The sequence below is a fragment of the Alexandromys fortis genome, unplaced genomic scaffold (assembly GCF_014885135.2).
Source record: "Alexandromys fortis isolate MF-2015 unplaced genomic scaffold, M_Fortis_MF-2015_v1.1 scaffold_16, whole genome shotgun sequence".
NCBI lineage: Eukaryota > Metazoa > Chordata > Mammalia > Rodentia > Cricetidae > Alexandromys > Alexandromys fortis.
This window is the reverse complement of record NW_026067893.1, coordinates 16225142-16253048: the sequence shown is the minus strand read 5'-3', so window position 1 is coordinate 16253048 and position 27907 is coordinate 16225142. Positions and strand designations below refer to the sequence as shown.

At 47.2% G+C, this 27907-nt stretch overlaps 1 protein-coding gene across 1 annotated transcript; it reads right to left on the bottom strand.

Annotated features, from left to right (window-relative positions):
* Nucleotides 1-50: 50 nt before the first annotated feature.
* Nucleotides 51-21452, bottom strand: Got1 (glutamic-oxaloacetic transaminase 1). The gene is made up of 9 exons (XM_050147146.1): nt 21250-21452; nt 13255-13436; nt 7262-7385; nt 6723-6835; nt 6318-6422; nt 4535-4685; nt 4282-4447; nt 3046-3188; nt 51-854 (listed from the first exon to the last, which is right to left on the bottom strand). The coding sequence occupies exons 1-9, from the start codon at nt 21365-21367 to the stop codon at nt 715-717; spliced, it is 1242 nt and encodes a 413-aa protein (XP_050003103.1). The 5' UTR covers nt 21368-21452; the 3' UTR covers nt 51-714.
* Nucleotides 21453-27907: the final 6455 nt, after the last annotated feature.

Here is a 27907-nt window from a genome sequence, read left to right as displayed (position 1 = left end):
CATTCTAAATTACGGGCCACAACTCAATAACGGGACAAAACTCCATTCCATGTGTCTTGACGAGTGTTTTTATTTTTTAAATGAAACAGAACACAACAGAATCGACCAAGAAAATATCACAAGGTGCTACATATCACAAGAGCAATACCATTTAGTGGGACTTTTATTTCAATTAAATATGTATATCCATCTGTGTGTCATGATGTAAATATTTGCCATAATTGCCTAAAAAAACAAAAACAAAAACAAAAAAACTAATGTCTCAGACTAGGGACACAGCCATGCAGAAAGATCAGGGAGACAAGAGACTCTGGGTGGAGATGACAGGTTTTAATGCCCCAGCCGACACCCACAGTCACACCCGGCTCCTCAGACAGCTCGATCTTTGGGACTGGACTTTGTACAGAGTCAAGCAACACTTGCTCCACGGCTCCATGCGCAGCACTCCTGCAGAATGCTAGAGGAAGGCAAGGGAACTACATCTCATAGCAAAGTACTTTTTATTCTTAAATAACTTTGATTTGCTCTGCTTTCTAAAAGGCTCTAATCCCCTGGGCCTCCAGTTCATTTCAAGAAATGTCTCCTTCACGTGGGGCCAGCAGCGGCTGCCTCCCCACGGCCATCTCTGATCCAGGATATGGACAACTAGGTTTGCGCAGGCAGGGAAGACGTGACACAGAACTGCCCTGGTGGTGTGAACTACGTGGTGTTTCTTCACTGGATTTTGGTAACGGCTTCATGGATGGAGGTAGCGACGTAATCTAGGTTTTTGGTGGTTAAACCGCACATGTTGATTCGACCGCTCGGCAGCAGATAGATGTGCTTCTCGTTGACCAGATATTCAACCTGCTTGGCTGTAAAGAAGACAGGAGAGCAGAGTGGTGAGTTAAGTTGTGGGTATCCAGAGACCGCAGCACAGTGGCACTCTACCCCTTTTAACATAGACAAGCTAAACAAAAGGAGCTACTTTGTCCTTTGTCCAATCAGCAAATAGAAAACTACTTATTAGATCCTGAAAGACTTGTCTGTACTTAATGTCCAGTTTTCAGGGTGTTCACAATATGACTATAACAGAAGGGTAGCTGTGAATCTGGGACTACCTCCCAACCAGATCCTGCACATTAGACGGCCTTCCCATAGAGAACAACCACCAGACATAAGTCCACCCATTGAGAGTCTGCCCATGGAGAATAACCATCAGACATAAGTCTGCCCATCGAGAATAACCACCAGATATAAGTCTGCCCATCGAGAATAACCACCAGATATAAGTCTGCCCATCGAGAATAACCACCAGATATAAGTCTGCCCATCGAGAATAACTACCAGATATAAGTCTGCCCATTGAGAATAACCACCAGATATAAGTCTGCCCATCGAGAATAACCATCAGACATAAGTCTGCCCATCGAGAATAACCACCAGACGTAAGTCTGCCCATTGAGAATAACCACCAGATGTAAGACAGTATATTGATAGGAACTGGTTACATGACCAGCTTTGTGTCTTCCCCAGGCTGGCTGCTTAGACCATTAACAACCCCCATTCAGCATTTCATGTCACAATACATGTGACAGGAGCCCACCAGGACGTATTGACAAATGACATGTGAATGAACCAAGAGGCTGAGAAACTACCCAGACCCCATGACCAAGGACCACCAGATCCCCATTCAAACCTCACCTCCCCGGATGCAATAATCTTTTTTGTACACTGAAGATATGCCTTTGCCATGGTACCTTCTGACTGGTTTAAAATAAGGGGAAGAAAAAACCAGAACTGTTGTTCAAAATATGGCAAGTGGTGTCAAATGCTAAGAACAGCCAGATTCAGTCTTTTCCTACCACTTTGCCTACTCTGATTAGCAGTAGGCTAAAGCTATGGGGAGAGGGGGATCCCTTCTTGTAAGCTTTTAGATGGCACCCAATGCTCATTTGCATATCACTATTTTTACGTGTGTACACAATAACTTCTCAACCAACGAATTCTCTACCCCACACGAGGACACCTACACCTAAGTGAGCCATTCGCTACTTTCTGGGGCAGCTTCATTTCGACACAAAGTCGTTCAAGAGGGTCTATAATACCATCTTGATCACGTCTTTCCCTTTATCTCCTTTGGGTTTTTTGTTTTTCTCAGTCCATTTCAAATTAGCATTCCGACAGCCCGACATTACACTTGGCTGAAGCTTCTAGTTTCCTACCTACAACGGGACCCAACATATCCATCCCTCACTAGAGTTACCAAGAGGACAGGTCAGCGGCCACTCTGCACCAGGCTAACAGCAGGTACCAGCAAGTGCTCAGAAAGTAATTACTTATTAAATAAATGGTTCCTCTATCATAAGGGACCAATACCGACAACTGACCAAAATCATGCCCACTAAATTTCCTATCAGCTTTTAATCCCAACTACCTCTCCAATTTTTAAATTTATGACAAGGAGAGATAACTTTCCAGCATCTTTTTGAGAGTACCACCTGGAGACTGCCAAAGACCTGTTAAGAATTTTGGCCCCAAGCCAGACAGTGGTGTCACACGCCTTCAACCCCAGCACTCAGGAAGAAGAGGCAAGTGAATCTCTGTGAGTTTGAGGCCAGTCTAGACTACAGAACTAGTTCCAGGACAGCCAAAGCTGTTACACAGAGAAACCCTGTCTCGAAAAAGCAAAAACAAAAGGAAGAATTTTGGTACCTAAGGACTCAAATGTAGTATTTATGATTAAGGTAAATGATTAAAGAAAAGCCAAAGGCACCTGGCGATTTATGAGAAACTGGTTATAGAATAAAGATCCAAGTTACAAATCCTGTTATTTCCCAGCTAGCTCTAAGCCACTTTCTAACCCATAAAAATGAAAATACCAAAACCATGGGTCAGGAGGGCAGACCATAACAATGCTCCTGAGACTCCAATAGCTCAGGAGATACGACCAAGAAAACCTAACTTGTTCTGATCCAAAATAACATCTGACCCATTGACAACAGCTGGCCAAGAACTACCGTGTCCACACACATACGTGTGCTCAAGAGGCTGGGGGCCACTTACGGTTCAATCCAGTAAAGCTGAACATTCCAATCTGCTCAGTGATGTGAGACCAGGTCCCGGGAGTCTTGAGGGCCTCTAATCGTGCCCTGAGTTCGGATCTCATGGTCAGAATGCGGTCAGCCATTGTCTTCACATTACCCGTCCTGAGACATGGACACTGGTATCAACACCCGTTCACATAGATAAAGACGGTTCACAGAAATATATAAATTTAAAAACTGTAATTTAGTTGGGCGGTGGTAGCGCACGCCTTTAATCCCAGCACTCAGGAGGCAGAGGCAGGCGGATCTCTGTGAGTTCGAACCTGGCCTGGTCTACTGTTCCAGGTCAGCTAAAGCCACACAGCAAGACCCCGAATCCAAAACAAACAAACAGAAAGCAAAACATTTTGCAATTTAAATTGAACATTTAACATGAGATCATGACCTGTCTACTATGGTACCTGTGTTCCTAGACAGATGGACTAACAGCCAGAGACACAGACACAAGGAAGGGTCAGTAAGAACTGCACTTCCTGATAGAGTCCAGTGCTGCTCTGTGGTACTACGGCTGTAATGCATTAAAATCCTTGTCACGCTTCACCGGGGTGCTGATACCAATAGGACCATGTACTCTGTTAGGCCTAATGGATCTACCAGACATTACATGAAAGCCATGGTCTTCTCAGATAAGATAAAATACAGGTCTTCACCCTTCTCTACAGTTTCACTTCCTGTGGTCTCAACTATCTTTGGTTAACCACAGTCAGAAAACATTAAGTGGAAAATTCTAGAAGATTTCATAAGATTGAAGTTGCAATTGTTAAAGTATAATGTTACAATGACACCACTCCTTTATTAGTTACTATTACTAGCCTCTTCTACCATGTCTAGTCTAGGAGCTAAACTTCATCATCCTGTAAATTCACGGCAAAAAGAGGGAGAGCCCCAGAATGATCACACTGCCTTGAAGTCAGACAATCTATTCTTGCAGGAACGCCTGTGTTTCAGCTTTACCGAGGGGACTAGACAGCGAAGGAAGGAGGAACCGACATCCAGCGCGGGGCTACCGCACATCTCAGGCGCTGTGCTACCACACACAACATGGGTACCAGTCCCACTTTATGGAAATACCTGAATTTCAGAGAGGTTAAGAGTGTTCTGCCTCTCCCACGATAAAAGGATAAAACCTAGGCAAATGCAGCTCACAGTGCAGCTCTGCACCCCACCCTCACACGTCAGGTTCCAAGCCCCTTACCACTCCTTAAAGAGCTCAGGGTCAGAGAGGGTGAAGGCCACGATCCGTGCTCCCTGCGCAGGGGGATTGGACCAGGTGATTCGCACAATCTTCTCCATCTGGGAAAGGACCCGCTGGATGCCGTCGGATTCTTTTCCAACCACGGTCAGATTCCCCACTCTTTCATCTAAGGAGAAGAGAAGACCCAGGCTTAGCTGCTGACACAGTATTGAGGGGGCAGGGAGGTGGGGCAGCGACTCCGGAAGGCACTCACTGTAGAGCCCGAAGTTCTTGGAGAAGGACTGGGCACAGAAGAGCTCGAAGCCTTCAGACACAAAATAGCGGACAGCCCAGGCGTCTTTCTCTAGGTCTCCAGATGCAAAGCCCTGATAGGCTGAGTCAAAGAAGGGGAACAGAAAACGGCGCTGCGAGGAAGGAGAGCAAGTCAGGGCAGGATGTCCTCGGAAGCAGCTGCAGACACGGGCCCTTCCGTCCCCACTCGGTGCCTGGGAAGAAGCTCTGCCCTCAGCTGTCCTGTATGCGCTCACGTAGCCACTGCCACTCTGCATCTGTTTCACTGCACAGCAAGCAGCGAACGACCACTGGTCAACCTCCCTTCTTCACAGCGTGCTGCGTGAAGCTCGGAGGCACTGTCCTGTGGCAGTGGATCCTTCTGCAGGAATTCCTGCCAGGATAACTGAGGTACCAGCTGCCCAAGACGAAGCAGGCCATCTATTCTAATTGCTCTCACCTCTTCAGAGTCCCCCATGCTGAACCTGTGGCTTTGGCACTGACTGGACAAACCTCTCCCCTCCCCCGAACTGTCGGAACCAGAAGCCTGAGTGGACCTTTACTCAAATCCTGCAGCTCATCCCGCACATCTTAGCCCCTGATCCCTGCCAGCCTAGTCTCCTGAGGAGCTGCTTGCACCTCCCTTTCCCCACCGCTTCCTACTTCATCTGGTTGCTAGGAACACCCTCTCGGACACTGGCAGCATCCACTTCTCTCCCAGCTGTCTTGCAGAGAGCCTCGCTCCACACATGTCCGATGTCACATGGCTCCCGACACTGTCTCAGCTAACTTCCCTCTGACCTATTCCACACCGTGCCGTCAGGGTGAACTTAAGGCTCAGCCCTATTTACTCTCTAGACACATCGCCTACCCTCCCTTGATCCCCCAGAACTCCAGGCAGTAATGCAAATGTCCTTCACTTCCTTACACAGACACACTGTCTGCCAGGGTGGGGCCGTGGCCATGTTCCCCCTCTGCCCTTGCCAGCTTTCCAGCAGTCTCCTCCAGACAATGTCCTCTCGTCTCTTCCCTTCCAGGACTCAGTGTGGAGACCACTTCTTCCAGGAAGACTAGCCTATCACCAGCCATAAAATCCGAGCTGTGCACCCCTCAGAACTCAGCCACACAGCGTCTCACGGTATCAGAACTGCTTTAATACTAAACTGATCTTCCCAATCTGGCTATGTGCTCTTCAGGGTAGGGGCTGTGCCTGCTCTGTTCTCTACCAGACCCCGGGGTTGCCTTGTAAGCATCCCATAAGCATGCTGATGAAGAATATACACTTTGAGCTACAAATTCTCATCTAGAAAGCATCCTAAAGAGATCAAGTTTCACTCTGTGAAGAAATCAGTTCAAGAAATCTGAACTAAATCTGAACATTCCTCAACTGATTTGCTCAATCCCCAAGATGTCATATTCACGAAAGGATCGTATGGCTATGAGAACTGACGCTGTCAAACATTCAATGGTGTCATATAAAGAGATAAAAGGGGGAGATGCTGCAAGAATAATATTAACAAAACGATTCCACCTTTATAAAGCATATATATTTTAAAACCTACACAAACCCCAATATTCCACCCACTAACACACTACTAGTGTCTGGTGGGGTAAGAGGATTTACAGTAAATATCTGTTTTCTTCTTTGGACTTCTCTCCACTTTCCAGATCCTCCAATAAGCAGGCTGTGTTTTAAATAATTATTAACAACTAACTAAAATTAAGCCATACGCCCTATGTTTCAGACGCTCTGGAAGAGCAGGTACCTTCATGACGGCAGCAATCTGCTTCCACTGCTCTGGAGTCGGGTCGGTCCCGGTTGGGTTGTGTGCACAGGCATGCAGGACGAAGACGGAGAACTCGGGAGCATTCTGAGGAGAAGAGAGGTCCGTCAGCCCTGACACAGCAGGCAGTTCAGGAGACGGGACCCAATAAAAGGGCAGAGGGCAACCACAGTCTGCGCTTCTCACGTCTCGCTCTTACGTAAGCGGGCGCTCTCTTACACGCTGCTTCAAATGCACTATCTGATTTAGCACTATCTGATTTGGATTTGATTTAGCACTATCTGATTTGGAGAAAAGGTCTCGGACTCTCACTTATCAACCGATCCACAAGTTCCCCAGCTGCTCCTGACCCCGCACAAGTCTCCACTGCTCTTCTCTACCACCCACCTCCAGATCGCTCAGGAAGCCCTGGAGGTCGAGGCCTCTCTTCTCCGCATCCCAGTAGCGATAGGAGCGGATGTCCTTAAAACCGGCAGCAGAAAACACGGCATTATGGTTCTCTGAAAAGTAAAGGGACAAACATTAGGAGCTTTTACGAACAGGGGATGGTGGTGTAATCAGAAGGAACACAGGCGAGCCTCAGGCCCTCAGGCCTGGCGCGCACTGGGCATTGTGAGTTAGAGTACCTACCTAGCCTAGCTACTGAGCTAGAGTACCAGGAACAAGTCAAACCAGTTACAAGAACTCCAGACTTGCAGCCTACGGTGCCGCCTCCTGCATTCACCTTTATACTGGAAGCCCTCAGCATGGGCTAAAATGCAAGACTGGAGAATCTGGGAAAAGGTGTCCCTGGCTGAAATATGAGCAGCAGCTGTCTCGGGATGCTGCCTTGCAGATATAGATTAGCCCTTCCAGGCCATCACTGAGTGTCCTCAGGCCAGCCCTCCCAGCTACTCTGCTCTCTCTCCCAAGGCTAACAGGCTCACCCCAGGTTGGCGACGATACATAGATGGGCGTGTCCTTGTTGTCAATGCCGTTGTACCATCGTCCTAAGAAATCAGCTCCGATTCGAAGTGCACCTGTTCCTCCTAAAGACTGCACACCTCCGACCTAAGAGAGAAGATTGGAGGTCACAGAGTGACGATGGTGACATCACTTAATACTCACAAGACTAAGACAATAATGATGACCTACTTTGTGCCCGTTCTTTACAAATCCCCTAACGTAGGAGTTCATCAAAGCTTCCAACAATTAACCAAGATCCTTTGAGCTGCTCATGTTCACCAATGGGGAAACAGAGATGGGAAGGTTAGAGATAAAGCCCCTGCTCTGTCACCAGCCAGAGAGCAGGGTGGCCAGGTTCAAGCTCACAGTTCCAAGAGGAACTCCCATTCTGAGGACAGGTAAAAGGACCTAGGCCATGCCAGCGTGTGCCTTGGAAGGGAACCCATCTGTTCAAGGGACCCATCCCAAGAGCACTCCTTTCAGGAGAAGTCCTGGATTGAGCTGGCCCTTGGCGCTATCCAGAACACAGTTTATTAACCCCTGGAAATGTGTTCTCCCTAACAAAGATAACAGGCGGATTCTTCTCTCCTTCTTCAGTTTCCTCTCAGCTCTGAGTCCTAATACGGGCAATACTAGAAACCCCGTTTTTACCATTAACAAAAATATTTCCACACAGGGTCTTATTCGCTCCTCACATACCCCTCAAAGGAAATTCTATGTCCCCAGCTGACGAATGAGGAAACAGACTGGGAGAAATAAATGGTTTGCGAAAGGACAGAGAGCAGGTTAGAGTCACGGGTGGGCACGAAATGAGGTCTTCCCGCCCTGGATCTGGTCACTCTGTCTTCTGTACGTCACTCCCATGCACCTCTTTGATTTGACCTTCAAACTCTAGTGAGGCTTTGGCATAACTCCTCCAGTAGAGAAATGACATAAACTAGAAGCCACTAATATGTCTACAAGAGTAAGGAGAACAAAAGGAGCACGTGGGAAACATCTAGAGAGAAAAGGAGGCGGCTGGGGATGTAGTTTAGTGTAGGCATTTGCCTAGCATGTGGCCGGCTCCAGGTTCAATCCCCAGCAATATGTAATTTAAAAAGAGAGCGAGCCGGCAGTGGTGGCATATAATCCCAATATCTGGGTGGCAGAGGCAGGCGGATCTCTGAGTTCGAGCCAGCCTGGTCCACAGAGCGAGTTCCAGGACAGTCCGGGCTACAGAAACCTTATCTCGGGGGGCAGGGATGGGGGGAGCACAGAGCTGGGCACTGAGCTGACACTAATACTAAAAGATAACAAAGGAAAACAGTGGGGGCAGGGGATCCTGATGCTAGCTCAGCCCTCCCTCCTGTTCCGGAAGCAAACACAGAACTGAAAATGCTCCTTAAAAACATGAGCCCACTTCACTAACACTAGCTACCCTGGCACTCCCTAACGTATATGACACCATGAAATATCAAACATTCAAATCATCATGTCCTGAAGATTTAAAGACTTGACGGCTTCAGTGCAACGTAAGTTACTCCAAACACTAGTAATCAACAGAAACCGCTTTTTATGAATAAATAAAGTAGCAATTTGGTCTTTGTGGAAACTAAATTTTAACTGAGAAAGTCCTATATATTTGGTAAGAAGGAAACTAGATAATATCTAAGGAAATAAGTTCAGACAATTCTTGGAGTCAGTCACCTTGGTTCAAGTTGCTACGCAGAGAGCAGAGGTAGCCAGAACAAAGGAGCTGAAAGGTTAAAGCCGGACAAGACAGGCTCCACGTCTCCTGGCTATGTGAACACTGCTCTACAGGAGATGAAAGGGACATTTTGTTGGAGTCCTAAAGTCTGAAAATGAAAAAGTAGTAAGGAACAGTGAAAGTCCCAGAACTTGGGCTAATGTTCAACCTTGAATGGGTGCTGTATGAACAGGGAGAACATTACTGCATGACTCTGCTCATTCTTCATGGCTTGTCTCCACTACTCCTCTCTTCCTATCCTGTCCTCTCCAGTTGAAACTGAATCTAGCCTCCCTCCCTCCGCCATTGCTATCATGCCTCCCTCTCCTCTCCTCTACGGCTTCTGTCAACTTTAACACAGTAAGCTGAAGCTAAGGTTGTCTGTATGGTCACCTAGATACTACTAGCATCTAGCCAAGTGTCCAGCCCTCCTGGCAAGCAAGTGAATCACTAACTCAAACATCCGAGACTCTCAGAAGTCCCACGAGCTAAAATGTGGAATGTGTGCAGAGTAAAGAAGCCATGGTCCCTGCCAGGATCACACGCTGTTAGAGAAAAGGCTTATAAAATTAGACATCGCAGGACGCTGGAGACACAGCTCAGCAGTCGCTGCTCTTCGCAAGAGGACCCGGTTTCAGTTTCCTGAACCCACAAAGTGACTCACGGCCATCTGAAACTTCAGTTCCAGAGGAACCGAAACACTCCTCTGACCTCCATGGGCACCAGGCACACGCGTGGCTCACATATTCATGCAGGCAGAACACTCACACACACAAAATAAAATAAGGACATTTTCTAGTTAGACATCATAGTTAAAACACAGTGAGTTCTGCTATTCCCACAGTCAACAGTCACACCATAATTCAAGAGAACCTAAAGAACTGGCCACGCCTAAGAAAGTGGATGATTCAGCACAGAGGTGACCCTTGGTCAGGTCTTGAAGGTCTTAGAGGCAGGGACGAGAGAGCTGGGGAGGCAAAGGAAGGGCATTCCACTCAGTGGGGAAGGCCAGGCAAGGGTTCTGAGTGCTGAAGGCCTGTGGGGCTGAGGAACAGCAATGCTCTCAGAATGGCAGGATCCGGCTGGAGCAAATTCTCAGGGCAGCAGTGGAGGTGCACCATGGAGGGCGGAAGCAGGTGGCACAATCAGCTCTTTTGATAGGGAAGCTCTCCGGCTGTGTGTGGAAATCGTACTGGGAGGAAAAGGAGACTCGAGGCCAGAAAGTCAATGAGGCTGTTATAAGACCACATGAGCTGATGGCTGGCTGAACTAAGTCATGGAGAGAACTTCGAGGAGAGAGAGAGACTCAGTGCTAAGGAGCAGCTGGTACCTAGGGCAAGGCAGCTGCTGGGAAGTATCCATAAAGATGCCATAAAGACTGATGATTAGGTTCTGAAATCAAAAGACAATGTAGATGAACTAGACCAAGGCTCTGTTCCCAGATCAAGGCCATGAGTTTGGAGTCTTAAGAGCTCAAAACCCAGATCCATGAACAAAATAACCACGTGAGAATGCAGTCTTCTTAGAGGAAGCAGCTCCCCAGCATGGCCTCTCATCTGCCAACAACTGCCCCAACTAATTAATCTATGGCCTATGCAGAGCCAGACCCCCACCCCAGCTGCTCACCTTCAAACTACATTAAGATCGTCTACAACTGGTCAAACTGCAGAGAGTAATTGTCAGTGGAGTGTACAGCCACAAATAGGACTTCTGTAACACAACACACACACACAACACACACACACACACGCACGCACGCACGCCAGGCTCGGGGACTGCTGAAGAGGGGGGTGAGAAAAGAGTCAGAGGCTGGGGAGGACTGGAGCAACACAGTACATTCTGGACCCCTGCCTTGTAGGCCCACAGCGGCTGTGGCCGCCTATATAAGAAGACCACGCCAGTCAACACTCTAGCACAGGGTGTGAAGGAGTCTATGAGCCCCCACCCCAGTTGGGGAGCTACTGAGAGTTGATGGCTTCTGGAGGAAGAAACGGTCAGTTTTTCTTCAGGCTGTGGCCACTGGTAGGTAGCCTGGTTGGCCCCATGCGGCAATGGATGGATGGATGGCCTTATATCCATGAGTACACGGGCAGTACAAACTGGACTCGGGGTATTATTTTTTTAAAAAGCAAAAAGCACAGAGTCAGAGTGGGGGAGGGGTGGATCTCAAAGAAATGGAGCTGAGTACACTCAAAATACAATGCATGAAATTCTTAGACAATTAATACAACTATTATATGTTCTTAAAGACTGTTCACTTTCTGGGGAAACACTGGATTTTCAGGGCAGCTTTTAAAGCCACCCCTCCCCACGAACACTTACACCTCACACCTCCAGTTCCCCGAGGCAGGTCAAAGCCTTCCACAGAAACCTAGTCTGAACTTCGATTTCTTGTCTAATCAGTGCCCTGGGTTCCAAGACCTTCGCCAGAGCCTGCCTCCTGCAAGAGGCGAGCAGGAAGGCAGGAAGGTGCAGGTGCAGTGTGTGCAACCTTAACTTCACCTTGACATTCAGCTTATCAGGGCACCTGGAGAGGAATGTGCCTCTATAAACAACAGGTGAGGAACACCTCGCACAACTCCACAACTGTGGCCTTTTCAAGGTGTGACCCGTGGCCTGCGTTACAACGTAGCCTGGAAGGTATCAAGGGCAGCTGGTTCCAATTGCGCAACACCTGACCGGACTATTGCTCTTTCCTTTCCACCCACCCAGCCGGGTTTACGCCTTCAAACAACACTTTCATTAGGTAAGCCCTGCACAAACTCGGGTCTTTAGGCAAGTGTCTTTACAACCTAGACTGGCTTCTGACTACCTCTGTCCCTGGGCCGCTCCCCACACGCCTGTCCCAAGAGCAGTACTGCTGATTGCTATCTTCTCTACTTCGCTGTTTTCAAACCTGCAGGTACTTTGGAAGCGAGGCGGGCACATTTTAAAAATAATCCCGTTGCGGGTTGTGGGGAGAAAAGAGGGCCGTGCCCCTCCAGGATTCTGATCAAAATGGCTTGGCATGGGGTTCACAGGGTACAGTGTACAAACTCACAGGTAATACTACGATATGGCAACAGCTGAGTCGGAGCCCTGGCTGGGTACACACATCCTTCAAACACAGCTCACGTCCCACCTGCAGCCTCAAGGGTCTCTCTCTCCCTCAAATCTCTCCATCACCGCTTCTTACCACACACACCCTATCGCACAGGGTCCACTCCCAACACACACTATTCCTCCACGTGTTTCCACATGTCTGTAGTTGTAACACAGGCAGTGAAAGGGGAGCCACTAAGGGAAAGGCTAGAAGAATCACCAAACATATGGCAGGGCAGGAATTCTGGGTCTTGAATGTTGAGGGACCATAGACACCTTCTGAGATTCTGGTTAAAATTAAGGAAACTGTCCCCCAGAAATAAACAAAATCCTGCATATACTTTCAGAAAGCCCCTATGCGAGAATTCCTGGTGGGATTATGAGCTACAGATTATCTTCGCTCTAAATTGAAGATACAGAAACCAAGTAGGTAAATGACTTGCCTATTGCCAAAAGCAGTGGCAGAGACGTGTCTATGTGCCCCCAGACTCTTGGGATTCCATCAGTAACTACTGCCTGATGATGTACTGGGCAAAACTCATCAAGTGAAGCTGAGTTCTGAACGTGGCCACACTGCCTGCTCACAGCCATTAAAAATGCATTTGCTGAGCTGGGCAGTGGTGATGCACGCCTTTAATCCCAGTGGCAGAGGCAGGCGGATCTCTGTGAGTTCGAGGCCAGCCTGGTCTACAAGAGCTAGTTCCAGGACAGGAACCAAAAACTATGGAGAAACCCTGTCTCGGGAAAAAAAAAAAAAAAAAAAAAAAAAAAAAAAAGCATTTGCTGGGCTGGAGAGATGGCTCAGTCCTGAAGAACACTGGCTACTCTTACAGGGGACCTGGATTCGATTCCCAGCACCCACATGGCAGCTCACAACCATCTGAAACTCCAGTCCCAGGGGAATCCAATGCCCTCTTCTGGCCTCCTTGGGCATCAGGCACTCACAGGGAGCACAGCCGTGCATGCAAGCAAAATACTACCCCCCCCTCACAAAATCAGTAAATAAATAAAATTTAAAAGAGGTCAGCTTACCTTCAAACAAATAAACAAAAATTTATTTTCTGACAATTCTCAAGACATAAATTTCAATACCTTCAAACAAATTGACTTTTCTATTTTTTTTTATTTTTTAAACATTCACAGAAACTATTCATACCCCAAACTCACCCGATTCTCCTTGAGAGCGGGGCTGTTGTCCCCAAGTACGAGGCGAGAAGCGCAGGTTCGGAACTCTGCCAGGCCCAGGATGGGCAGGTACTCGTGGTTGAGGCTACTGTCATTAGCAATCTTCTGTTCCACCTTCCTCACTACCGGCAAAACCCAGGGCTGAGAATCATCTGTGCGGTATGCTGAGTACAGAAAAAGAGATATACATAAATCTCAGGTATCGTCGAGGCCAGAGTATAGAACTGCGAGCAGAGAAAATTCTACTGCTTTCTGCAAACAGAGAAAATTCCACCAGCTTCTAGTCAAAGCAGAATAAAGACAGAAATACAAAGTACATTCACATGCTGGGCTAAGTACTGGGTTAGTGGTGGGCACACGGGACAGCCCTGCTTTTACCCCGGGCAGATCATGCAGTTTTTAATGTGATCTCCAGAATTAGGATGCTGAGATAAAAGTGAAACATCACAGATACCGGTCAAGAGAGAGGGAGATGTCTAAGAACCGCAGCCATCTCTGAATGCTGCAGATACCAAGTCTCTATAAGCATGCCTCCAAGTGAGTTCCACAAAAGGCTAGGTCAGGTGTGTCCAAGCTGCAGCCCAAAGCCTCACGTGTCCCAGCATAGCTATGAACGTGACCAAACAGGTCTGGAGACAAGGACAATGTCATATTTGGACACATCTGGCTTGGAACTACTTCACAAAATCTCTGCACCTCCAAACACAAACACGGAGAAAGGAGAAGATCGAAGGGCGTTTGCCTCCTCCAGTTGTCCCAAAGATGCAGAAAGAAGCATGTCACACAGGAAGCCAATGTCCTGTGCCTGGGTCCAGCAGTGGTGACGCAATGACCAAGGACCCACTAAAGCGCATCTCTGTCCTCTCTGTGTATTTCGAAATCCGCCAGAGTTTACCACTGTCACTGTTCATACACACCAGCTACCTCACGTCGCCCTACTGATCTAACTTTCTCTATTTCGCAGCATTTAACGAGCCTACATAGTAAACCTCTAAGAGTCTCTTCAACATTTTAGAGTGCTTAGCGTGTCCTTAGGCCACTTTGACCTTTCCTACTCCGATTCCACACTCACACACACGTACCACTCTGAAGTTCTGCTGGGCTGCAGCTTCAGCAGGCAGCTGCTTTGGCCTTGACCCTCACACCGAGACACACACATACACACACACACACACACACATACACACACACACACACACACACACCACTCTATCTTCCTTCCCCCCCTCCCCCACCACCACTCTAAAGTTCTGCTGGGCTGCAGCCTTCAGCAGGCGGCTGCTTTGGCCTTGACCCTCGCCTAGACAGTCTCTCTGACCTGATTGCCAACAGGGGTCACTTCCCTCTGTACTCCACTGTGTAAGCTAGTCAACAACCCTAGCCTGCACTGAAATCAGATTCTAACAGTGATTCATTTGGACTACATTTTATCTTGTTGATTTCTGTCCAACTGGCAGTCCCCGTCTTTGAGGAAACTCGTATTTTAGAGTGTCTTACTTACTGAACAACATACATTAACTGTAAGAAGTTCAGGTAAGCCAAGGGTAATCAATGAACGCCACAATCCCAACATTCCGGGACAGGAGCAGGAGCGCACAACCTTCTCATCTTCACTACCAGTATGCATACTCTTCCATAAAATATGGATCTCACCATCACAGGGTTTTTCAACATGCGTCTTTTTTCCTCTTGAACCTATTTTATGAGTATCTCTTCTCATCAATAAGTATTCTGATAGGTAAAAATCGGGTTCTTCTTGATTAGGTAAACTTCTTATATTTGTTGAAGGGAGTTCGTTTGATTAGCTGGATGCTATCAGTCATACTCTTGAGACTGACTGGCCAACCCAGAGGCTGTAGGCAGGGGCGGGGCTATCGCAACTTGACCGCCAAATTTTTATGATGCACTGATACACTTCTCATATTTACAGATGTCATATACTTGGAAAATACAGTTAGCCGACCAAATAGAAAATAGACATACTGCTTAAAATGGGATTATAGTTTATAAAGTATTTTGTTTGCTGAACACATTTTGGCTTAGTAGTTTTACATTTATAAGTATTTTCTATAAATATGCTCATGCTAGTGATATAAAAATATTCAACACAACGTTTCTAATAGCAGATAATTAAAATCATGGTTAATAATTAATAATTCATACACAGAAAAGAGTATTTCCTCATCCCATAGTAATGTTGTAAATGGCTCACACACAAGAAAAATTTCCAGTTACATTTATGGTAAAAGAGACGCAAATGAAAACCACCTTGAGACACAAAGTGCACATTCATACTGGGAATTTACTCGGGAGGCCGTGAGGAAGCGGACGCCCTGCACTGGTTCAAATGTACACTGGTGATCTCCGTGAAGGGCTATGGAGAGCACCCTGGAAGCATCTGTCCAGACACACACACATCAGCACCTTCCATCCCAGCCTGCACCTTACAGATGTGTTGTCAGCACGTGAGATGACCTATGTTCTAGGTGGTCCGCTGAAGTACTGCTTTAACATCCCACGATCGTAAACAACCTGGGTGTCCAGCGTGAGACTGGCAAAATAAAATCTGGTTTATTCATCAGTTAGGCAGCTGTGGGAAAGAACAAAGCTGCCTTCTGTGCACAAATACGAAGGGGAGATCAAGCGGGAAGAGCAAGGGACAGACCAGTGTACAGCGCGGTGTATAGTACCAAATACAAGAAGTCATATTTGCTGTATGTCATGGGAAACTTCTGGAGCTGTACGGAGAGGGGGGGATTTGGAAACTAGGCAGATGAAAAGGGTGGAATAGAGACATAAAGATACATCACCTGCCATAATAGTTACGGATGACAACAGTTGCTCACTGTTGGCTTGTTGGCTAAAGGGAAAAGAAAGACCAAAATACCTACTTCTGAGAAAGAGCTTTTCTTGGCCCAGAGCACCAAGTCAGGCGCCAAGGCTACACTGCCGAGTACTCCTGGAAGTCTCTGGGGAATGATTTTAGAGAGGATGCCATTACTGTAAATGTCAACACTACCGAAACTTCATCCTTTGAAAAGGAATTTAATGTTGGGAAAGGAGGAGCTTGCATCAGTCCTGGTAAGAAGAGTTGAACAAACTGTATGGCATGTATAGAGACAATTGTAAGGAAGTGGTCTCTTGGGGGAGCCCTACAGCTCAAGATCACTTCAAGGGTCACAGAATGGATACATGTCTGGACCACACAGAAAGGATAATCTATACTCACCAAACGTGAGCCTTTTTGGAAAAGCCACGGCCATTAACTTCAGATCTATGACTGGGTATTACATACACGATAACACAGGTATGCTATGTGTTAATATGTATAATGTCATTCCTAAATTATTGTAAAGTAAGTAGAAAAAAGCCATTGTACTGCTGTTCTTACCATTGCTATATACACTAAAAAAAAAAAAAAAAAAAAAAACAAAACAAAACAAAAAANAAAACAAAACAAAACAAAAAACACCTGCAATGCTGGAGAAGGGGGTTAGGAAGAGGCACTGTTAGCTGTACTGAGAGAAAAGGCAAATTGCCTAATTCAGCGGCTTCCTTCTCGTTGCCCAATTTCCCCCAGGTTCAGTCCTAGACATACCCTAGCGTGTTGCGTATCTTAGTGAAGCGGGATTATAAACTACTCCTGAATGGCTGGAGCAAGGAAGGCCAGCGCTGTGGGTAGCCACCACGCGTCTCTCCTGGGGAGTTCTTATTGCCGTCCTGTTTCTTCCTGCCGCTCATCCTCCCGCCCCTCATCTCACCATTCCATGGGCGCCCACTGCCTTGACCAGGCACCGGCTAGAAAGAGCTACAGCGAGCTATCCCTTCTCCTAGGAAAGGCAGCACCCCGGGCTTGAATTCTCCATGCTGGGTCAGGGAAGACCTTACAGAGGAGGAAGTATGAAAGGTAAATAAGGAAGGGTTTAAAAGGCAGACGAGGGAAGAGGTTTCGTCCTAGTCGGACGGACAACTGTGCCAGGTCCTCAGGAACGGGACGGCATGAGACATTTGAGGCTCTGTATTTTCCTGCATCGGGAGCAGGCTCTGTGAGGGACCAGCAGGGAAGGAGGAACCACAAGAGCTCATGGTCTGGGGACTTTCTGTCAAGGATCTTCTGGGACATCCAAAAGCAGTCACATCAGGAGCTGTACACTTTAACAGAATCGTCTGTATGAGACAACGGAAAACAGACTCCAGAGGACCATGAGGCGCGGCTAAATCGGAAGGAAGGCTCCAGAAATGACCCAGAAGAGAGATAACGAAGATGTGAAATAAGGCAGTGACGATGGGGGATAAAGACAAGGGGTGATACACAGATGGACTGGTGAGGACATAAAACTGGAACCCAGAGAACAAACATATACAGGTGGGGCTGGGAAAGTGTTGCTGGTGATCCCAGTACCCATCTAGTCTGGATTATAAGTGGGTGGTGGGGAGGGAGGGGGCTGATGAAGATACAGAACTTAGGATGAAGAAGAGGAAGGGTACTAGGTGAGCAGACACACAGTGGAAAGATCTCATAATTATAGACACTAGTGGGAACTGAAGCCATGGTAATAGCAAGGATTTACTAAATACTCTGCACATTTCTTGACTCTCATTTAATTATTTTAACAAACCACAAAATAGATGGGTATTAGGAATCAGGAAACTGAGGCCGGAAATTATTTGCCAAAGATAAGAAGAGTTAGCCTGGAACTTCGGAGTTCTCGCTTCCTTTCTTTTCGATCTTAACAGGTGATGCCTAAGGAAATCACAAAGTGCTCGGCCCAGGGCCTCTATCAGGAGCCTCCTTATCAGCCTGCTGCTGAGCCTGGCCTTTCTTCCTGAGCGAGCTTCCGAGGCAGTCTCACAGGTGAAGAGCAGGCCCGGCAGTCTTGCTTTGCAGAAAGGAAGGACAGGGTTAAATGGTTCAACTATCACCCTCATCACCTCCTCCTACTGGCCCCACCTCCCTCATCCAGCCACGCCCAAGAGTCCCTGCACCTGTGCCTCTGAGACCCTTCTCCATCCTGTGCTCTGAGAAACACCTGACACAGCCATCTAGCCAACAACTGACATCTGAAGAGGGGAGGAGCCCCACTGAAAACTACTAAACTAACTAGACCAAAAGAAGGGTAAGTTCACATTTAAAAAAAAAAAAAGAAAGAAAGAAAGAAAGAAACTGGAGGCTGGAGAGATGGCTCAGTCTACTCTGTGCCTACCACGCATGCATAAGACAGGACCTCAGATCCCAGGCACCCACATAAGGAACTGGGCATCATGGTGTGTAACCTAAAGCTTGGAACAGAGGAGACAAGCAGATCCCTGAGCTCACTGGCCCGCTAGCCATGCTGGCAGTGAGTGAGCATCGGGTTCAGGGAGAAACACTGTCCCAAAAGAAAAGGTAGAAAGCAATAGTACAAGACACTCAGTGTCAAGAGCTGGCCTTCACATGAATATATACACTCACAGTACTGGGGGCGGGGGAGGATTCTGCATCAGGATGGACTTGTGACTGTCTATCCTTAAAGGCACTGCAGTCAGAGGCTTTGAGAAACACTAAGCCCAAAACTCCATAAGCATTGTGCTTAACAGCGAAAAAAGAGAGACCTGCTCTGTTTAATGACAAGAAAACTATTGAAATTAGCTCGGCATGCAGAAATATCTCTGGGGCAACTATCTGTGGGTGGGAACCAGCTTAACAAGATTAGAGTAGCAGCTTATTCTAAAACTGTCCAGCATCGCTAGAATGGGAGAGGAGGGGCTCCCATTACCTTTGACCTTGGGAGGAAGCATCATCTCACAGTCAGCAAATTAATTAATCTCCTTGACCAAGAGTGTGCTGACGTATATGTATACATAAAACAGGACACGCACATGCAGGAGACCGTTTATTCTACTCTGCTCAGAGCAGACGCCGATCTGCCACTATCACCCACACAGAACAGGTCACAGTAATGACCAAATGCGCAAATACGCAACACCTTTCACCTACATGTCACATGTCACACGTAACTGTTCTCTTACTCCACGGTTAATTGATAGGGTGAATACAATTACCCCACACTGCAGATTTACCCTCTTAATAGAGCGTGCTGGACAATCTTGGGAGTAGACTTTTGATAGATTCTGATTGTCATTCATTCCTAATACCCCATTCTACCTCGGCTTCAGAGGCATTAAATAACCCTCATTAGACCACAGTTGGCACCGGGCACCCAGGGCTCCTGCCTCTTCTCCCTGCAGGTTACTGGCTACCCCCAGGCCAGCTGAAAGTACCCAAAGCCGAGAAGAGGCCAGAGACCCTGGGGCCTAGGACATGGCTAGAATCCCAGCTCTTCCACCTAGGGGTCAAACTATACTTTCCCCTGGGCTTCAGCCTCCTTCCTTGCAAACAGGAGAGTCACAAAACAGCTCCCAGAAGTACTGTGGACAGAAGGCACACTGACATGAACAACTCACTCGCTCCTGTTCTTAGGTTCCTGGAAAAAGTGGCAAAAGGCGTATCACTGCTGAGATGGGAATCTTGCTGAAGGCTGATCCGGGTTGTCTGGCCCGGATGCTATAGCAGGGAGGTTTTTGTGTGCATGTATATTTTATTCCTGAACCAACGTCATAAATTATTTTGTTTTTCAGTTCTTAGGCTGATAATTTTCATTCAACTTTTTTTTTAAGAGACCCACTCAAAGAAATGCCACAACAGCAACAGAAATAGCTGGTTATATAACTCCTGCTTATACGCCAGCCCTCATTCAAAGCCTGCGATTGTGTTTAGTCTCCACAAAAACCCTGTAAGATGGGCCAAGGCCCTCGACCTCATCAGTTCTTCTATATAAATCAGGCTGTAAATAAACACTTGGAGGTTCTGCACTGGGTTTAAATAAAGAGCTTATACAGTGAGCATTCTGATTTCTATTCAAGACCATCAGCATTTCTCCTGTTCTGCTGGCTGCTAAAAACATCATATTTCCCTCCACTGGAGGAACAACTAACACTGACTTTTTAATGCTTTATTTTGAAAAGTTTCAAACATACATAAAAGATGAGAAAACGATATATGTCATTTATGTCCATGCGCCACCGCCCACCATCAATACAACAGCACTGAGGATTTTCTCTCACCCCTCTCCTGTTCCTTGATGGTGTGTGTGTGTGTGTGTGTGTGTGTGTGTGTGTGTGTGTGTGTGTGTGAAGGGTTATGCACACACACTTCTATAAGAATCTTGATTCTGAATCCCCTTCACATCACCCTCGGCTACAAAACAATTGTTTCTTCTTCCAAACCTTCTAGCATCTTCAGGCTGTCACCCACCACCCTGCTCACTTTTCTGCCGTTGGTTGGCTGGCCTCTGTATATGGACCAATGCAAACCAGGCTCCGTAGAGCCTCCTGCGTCAAAGTGACGGTTACAACAAAGTCGCTGGAGGCTCCAGTTAAAAGGAGTTTCAGGCACTCTCCAACACAAACGTCCTTGGCAGAAGGCTAAACTGATTCAAGGAAACGAAGCCCCAGATGTGTGAGCCCTGAGCTGGTCTGCACCTCATCTGAGAATAAACCAAACCGAGATCTTCCCTCACGTGGTGTGACAGGCTTCCTAACTGGTACCTGCTGCTCACCCAGCCCAGACCACAGTTCCACTAGGCTAACAGCTCTTTCATTCCCACTTCCCGGCTGACCATGACCCCAAGGCTACCAGACTTCTCCTTCCGTACAATCCCTGGCTGTCTCATTGCTTTGAAACATGTACTATAAAGAACACAGGATGGAGAAACAGAAAACCACGTTCCAGATGCTACACCTGTTCTGCGTGACCTTGAACACACTGCCTTTTCCCAAGGGCTCCGTGTCACGATCTGCAAAATGGGTAGGTTGGTGGACGGCCTCGTGGCCCCAGCCTTCTCACCCGGGTCCCCTCTCAGGGAACACCAAACTAAGCCTCGGCTCCTCCCACGGTGCCCCCCATGCGGCTCGCATTCCAGGGCACTGCATCCTTACCTCCCACGCCGAGGTTAACCTTGCGGGGATCTGGATCCTCCCGGAAGTCCGCAGTGAGCTTAAAGACCAGAACTGGAGGGGCCTGTGGAACCTGGGCAAAGACTGATGGAGGCGCCATCCTGAAGGAATTTGCCGAGACCTCGAGCGTGAGCCCAGAGCTGCTCTGTGCGCTGCGCGGCGCGGTGACCGGAGGAGACTCTCACCTTCACCGGCGGGCGGGGACAGCCCACGGCTTCCAATAGCCGAGTCGCGTCCGGAACGTGGCAACGCGGTCAGCCAATCACAACCTCCCGACGAAGATGGGTTAGGCGGGACAAGTCTCTATTACCCAATTCAAGAAGAGAATCTTATCGGAGGCTCGTGTGATGCAACCAGTGCGATTTACACCGGTGGAGGTGAGGGCGGGGACAAGGATGATTGGCATAGCCTGCTCCAATCGTTGAGGCTTTTATTCCTTAGGGTGATGAGGATGTTGCGGACGGCTGGTGTCCCCAGAGGACACACTCCTTGACCTTATGGGGCCTGGAGACCTGGGGCGGTGGCCGCCCGTGGGAATTGCAGAGGACCGATGTTCCTGTACCCGCCAGGCCCTGGCAGTGCGCACGTTCCCGAGCTGTCCTGGCCGGACTGACAGCCAAGTCCCCGGCATTTGTGCGCAGAACTCGAGTGGTGTCCACCTGGACACGCTGTACCCGAGCGCGGGTGACCTTGGCCATCCCCACGCATTGTTTTCCCGGAAAGAAACCTGGGAGCGCGGTCTGCCCTGATCGCTGGCAGGGGAGACCCTGCAGAGAGTAAGGGATGAGCGCTTTCTAGTTTGAGCAATTTTACTCCCCGGTAACTTGGGGGGGGGGGGGGGNGCAGAATGCAGTGAGGATGGAGTCATAGGTATAAAGGTAAACCCCAGAGAGCCAATTCTGAAAACGGTAACTTGGGGGGGGGGGGGGAGGCTAGTCCTCAAGGACCGTCAGGCAGCTGACGAGGCCTCCCTTGAAGCGGTCCTCCCCCGTGTGCTGTCATCGACTGGCTGATACCCAAACTGCTGCTTCTTTTTGTCAGGCCGCTCCTTCCCCTGAGACTATTTCTGTCCAGATCCTTGCTCCACCTGTTGACCTTGAAGATTCACATCTGCCAGCCCTCCGTAAAACCTCTCCTTATCCCTCCGTCTGGTTAGAAATCTCTTTCGTTTGCGTCGGGGGTTTGGTGGTCGACATTACAATTTTAGAAAATGTCCTGTTGAGTAGAACCTCGCTCTGGAGCCTGGGAAGTTAGGTTCGGAGGCTGGCTGCCACTTACTAACTTGGGCAGGCCTGTTCCTGCTCTGTAGAGTGGAGATAATAGTGTTTTCCTCGGGGTTGTCGTGGGGATTATGTGTTAATACATATAAAGCGTTTAGTTGCATACAGTAAGTGCTCTCTAAATACTAGCTTTGTTACTGCACCTCATCCGCAACCCCCTGGCAATGATACGCCGCTTTGCCTGGGACCTGGCAAACCTCCCTCCGTTTCTCATACTAAATATCCAACAAATGCTGGAAGGAGCCAGTTCCTTGTTATTTCGTGAGAAAACAGTATCGTGGCTTCCTTGGGAGTACATGTTGAATCTTCACACGAGTCTTCCAGTCAGGATGAACATAAGCCTCGGAACTCAGCAGCACCTGCTACCTTTTTTTGTCTTTTGCTTTTTAAAAACATCGCTCCCTCCTCCTTTTTTTAAGGTGACTTCCCACAGCGTTTCCCTGTTTCCCTCTGACCGTCACAAGCTAACACCAAAGGTCCAACAGCCTTCTGGTGCTTTTAGGGCTTCCAAAGATCAGTCTGAGTGCAGCCGTGGAAAGGGGTGTTTCTGCAACCTGGCCGTCCTAGTGTGATCTCCACAGCAGTAGCCAACAATGTCACGGTCACTCTCTGCGTCATTCCCGGGTAGAAAAGCAACCTTAGGTTACCCAAACACTGTCAGTGTGGCTAAGATCAAGTAAATACTTCTGTGTGTGTGTGTTTGTGTGTGTGTGTTCTGTTAGACACAAAACACAGGTGTGCACAGGTGTGGGGCCAGAGGTGAACGTCCGCTGTCTTCCTTCATTGCTCTCCATCCTGTTATCTGAGACAGGGTCTCTCACTGAACTCAGAACTCAGAAATTCTGCTAGATTGTATGGGCAATGAGCTCAGAGACTTCCTGTCTCCACTCCCCAGCTGGGAGTTATAAAGCATGGTATCACACTTGGCTTGTTCATGGAGGCTGGGGATCCAAACTCAGGTCCTCCTTACACAGCAAGCACGTTTACCAACAGTGTCATCTCCCCAGAGATGATGGCCCAAAGGACTCCACAGTCAAACCTGTGAGAGCGAACTGGATACTTTTATGTCAGCTTAATACAAGCTAAAGTCATCTGAGAGGAGAGAACCTCTGTTAAGAAAAAGCCTCCGTAAGAGCAGGCTGTAGGCAAGCCTGAAGGGTATTTTCTTAATCAGAGATTGATGTGAGGGAGGGCCTAGCCCGTGTGGGTGGGGCCACCCCTGGGCTGATGGTCCTGGGTACTGGGTAAGCTGAGCAAGCCAGTAAGCAGCTCCCTTCCATGGCCTCTGCATCAACTCCTGCCTCCAGGTTCCTCCCTGTCTTGAGTTCCTGTCGTGACTTCCTTCAGTGATGGACAATATAGAAGTATAAGCCAAGTAAACCCTCTCCTTCCCTATTTGATTTTGGTAATGGTGTTTCATCATAGCAATAGTAGCCCTAACTAAGACAGTGTTTTTACTTCCTGTCCCATAACACCTGAACCAGGGGATTGGAAAGATAAGGAAGCCTGTTACGTAGGATTCAAATGTTCTTTTTTTTTTAATCCCTCAGTCATGTGAGCCTTAGAGATTGTGTTTAATCTTCTCTTCTGTCTCGAGTCTTGTAAGCTACCTCCTAAATAAAATCCCAAACTTGAAATAAACAAAATGCCTTCCCGGTCACTGCTAATTTTAACACTTTGACTTAGAATTGACTCAACACTGCCTCCTTGCTGAAGAAATAATTCAAGCAACAGGCTTATGAAGAGAAGAGCCAGGCATTCAAGAAAGACAGCCAGCAGAGTGGCAGGGAGAGGGGAGCTGAGGTCAGAAGACAGAGGCTGGGAGTTCCAGTGCCTCCTGGCCAAGTTTCTAAAACTGTTCAAGGGAGTCCTTCTGGCTCCCACCCCGACCCCAATCTCTTTTCTTAAGGGGAAAAAAAAATCTGTAAAAGAGGAAATGGGAGGCCACACAGCAGCAGCTGTATCTAGAATGAATTCCTTTAGAATCTATTCTTCTGGAAGTCTGAAGCCTCTAGGGCCAACAATACTGTCCCAGAACACAAGCGGCAACTGCCCGGCCCTCCAGACTAATCCACCCCTGCTCGTTTTACTCAGTCTTCACCCAGAGCACCCAGGGTGTCTAAACTTAGGAACATGCCGGGGGAGAGAGGTTTAGCGCCCTTTGCACTAGAGCACAAAATGCTTTGGGGTGGTTATATTTGGGTGTATGTACGCTGTCGCGAAGGGGAGGATATCATTTACATGTTGAGTTTGTGCTGAACACATTTTCTTTCAAAACCAAAGGCGTTAGAGAAGACACCTTCAAGAGTCCCTGTGTGGCCAAATGGTGGGTTCAATAAACACCAAGCCTGCTAAGGGGTTGTGTCCTGGGATAGCAACTCTCTTGCTAAAGAGAGCAGCCAGTTTTTAGCTTCTCCCAGACTAACTAGGTCAAGTGCCTGGGAGATCCTTGGGAAAGCTTAACTCTGTGCTTACCTCCAGAGTCTCTTCCTTCTTCCAGCATGACCCCACCCCATCCCCAGCCACCTCAGGGTTTGTTCCAAGCCAGGATACTCCTTACTGTGTCTTATCCCCCCAGAAGGACATGTCCAATGAGGCCTGGCACAGACGGGATCTATACTTAGTTCCTGAACTGGATACTCACGTGTGCAGGTTTTATTTAAGGCTGCAAAGACCTTTGTGTTCTGAAGACACCAACAGGCCTGAGTGCCGGGAGTGTTATCATCACTGCCGGCTGTAATTACTCCCACGGAGCCATTTAGAAATTGTTGCGCTGTATAATTTTTTGTACTTAAGTATCATAGTACAATGGTTAAAAGCCTGACCCCTAGAAGTGGATTTCCTCTGAGTGGCTCATGTTCCTCACCTGCAATATGAAGATAATAATAGTTCTACCACAGAGTGAGGGTGGGGGTGCTGGGAAAATTAACTTATTTAATGCAACTGAAAAGTTTGGCATGAAAACTCTTTGAACCGTTTTTCCCAGGAACTCAGCAGATGTTAGCAGGGCTTGCCGAGGGTTAAAAGATTCGTCGTCATCACTAATATCACAGACTCGTTGCTTGAGAGTTATTTAGGCTTTTTATTGAATGATGAGCAGCTCAGGTGGAAATTATAGCTAAGCTTGGACTCAGAATGAGATCCCAGCTTTGCCTCTTACTAGTTGAGACAGTGAGTGACTTAATATTGTCTGAGTGTTACTATTCTCGTCTGTTACATTGTAGCAGATAGAAACACGTGCGGCATAGTGATAGAGTTATTATTATTGTCATAGAGATTACACTTTCGTCCCTAGGCGGCTGGAAGGTACTGGTTGAGCTCTCTTTGAAGTCTGCCTGATCTGGCTTGATCTGGCTTCTTGCAGGTCTGTACTCTGAGGTATTTTTTTAAATGGAAAAGAGGCCATGGGTGGTGATGCATGCCTATAAACCCAGCACTTACAAGGCTGATGGAGAGAGAGTATGAGGTGAGCCTTAGCTACTTACTGAGTCTAAGAAGTTTTTGTAAAGATCTGTAATTGCTAACAAAATTAAAAAGAAACAAGATAATATATTCAAAATTAATTAAACATAAGTATATTAATAATAGTCTTTTATATCTTTCTCTGCAAGAGAAAAAATTTTTTAGAAACCAATCCCATAATTCTCTCAACATCTGGGGAAACCTTCATTTCCACTTAAGACAGAGGTTCTCAACTTTCTTAATACTACAACCTTTTAATACCTTTAATATTGTTGGAGGTTACCTCATGTTGTGGTGACCCTCAACCATAAAATTATTTTCGTTGCTACTTCATAACTGTAATTTCGTGACTGTTATGGATTATAATATAAACACCTGACGTGCAGCTTCAAAGGGGTCTTGCCCCACATGTTGAGAACCACTGACTTAAAACAACAACAAAAGTCACAAAGTATATCACCTTAGGTAAAAAAAAGAGAACGAAAAGGAAAGAAAGAAAGAAGAAAAAGAAAAAAAGAAAATCACTTCAAACTGAGAGAAGAATGGGAAGGCCATAGGCCTTAAAATCAGAATACTCACCTCACAGTATCCTGTTTCTACCTAGATGTGTCTGTAGACGCGGTGACGTATGGCTAATGTAATGCCTGCTCTTTTGAAGATTTCTTTTTATTTACAGTGTTTTCGTGAATGTATGCTATGCGCGTGCATATGCTCAAAGAGGCCAGAAGAGGGCATCAGACACTTTGGAGCTGGAGTTACAGGCAGGCCTGGTTAGAGTCTTTGGAGCGGGTTACAGGCCAGGCTGGAAAAGAGTTCTCCTGAAGATCAGGAAAGGGCCTGGCAGCTGAGCGCTCTCCAGGCCCAGTCCCTTACATTTTGTCTATGAATTGTGGCGTTCTTTCCTCCTCCATTTCTTTGGTCATGACCTCAAATCCTGTATTTTGGTGCAAGGTGGATGCGAATGAAAAGATAAATAAAGAACACATTCAATGTCTTTGCGAGGAACACGGTGTCTCTTAGTGTTTTAAGACAGGGCTTGCTCAAAGCCTGCAGAGGCGTATTTCTAACATTTCAACAGTAGAGGGCAGCACTGCCCTTTTTGGAAAATATTGAGGGGGCAACCACCAGTTGCGATTTTTGTTTTTAATTTTATTTTATCCGTACATGTTCTTTTAAATTTTATTTTCCTTATTGAGTATGTGATTTTATAGAAATAATTTAGTATCTTCTATTGCTTAGTACGGGAAGACCGAGTGATTGGTGAAAAACAGGTGGTTTCAGGTTTCTTGCCTGGGTTCTGTCTGACAAAGGTAAACGGTGGCTTGACCTTAGGTAACCAGATAGCGGTATGTATGAACAAAGTAAATGCTTCTGAACTTTCTAGATAGAAGTCCTTCTGAAGCAGGATGTGGTTTTGTTTTTAAGTGGGTGTAAATCATATGGTCATAACCCTGATGATGGCTTCTACATTCTTCCTCACTGATTTCATTCTGCTGTGTCAGTGCCCATTTCTGGCACACGTCGGACAGATCAGGGCAATCACTGGTGGAACACAGGTATTGTGACTTTGAGGAAAGAGGCTCCTCAGGTGGGGGAGGAACTTTGCTGAAGCTGCAGTTGACTGAAAGTGTGCAGAAACGGCCCCTGAGTTAGTCTTGTATGCTAGCCCCGTTCTATTACACTATGACTTGAATTTCTCTCACCAATGAAAGGGAAAAAAAAAAACATCTGCGACTTTTGTACTAAATGTAAGTCTCAATCTTGTTGTCTAGAACGCATGGGGAGGGAATAATCCTAATTTTAGCAAATACATAAAGTATTCTTAGCATATTTGGGTTCTGCCCTGACCCTGAAAAGATTTTTGGCAGCAAGTCTTCAATTCCAACTTAAACAAACCT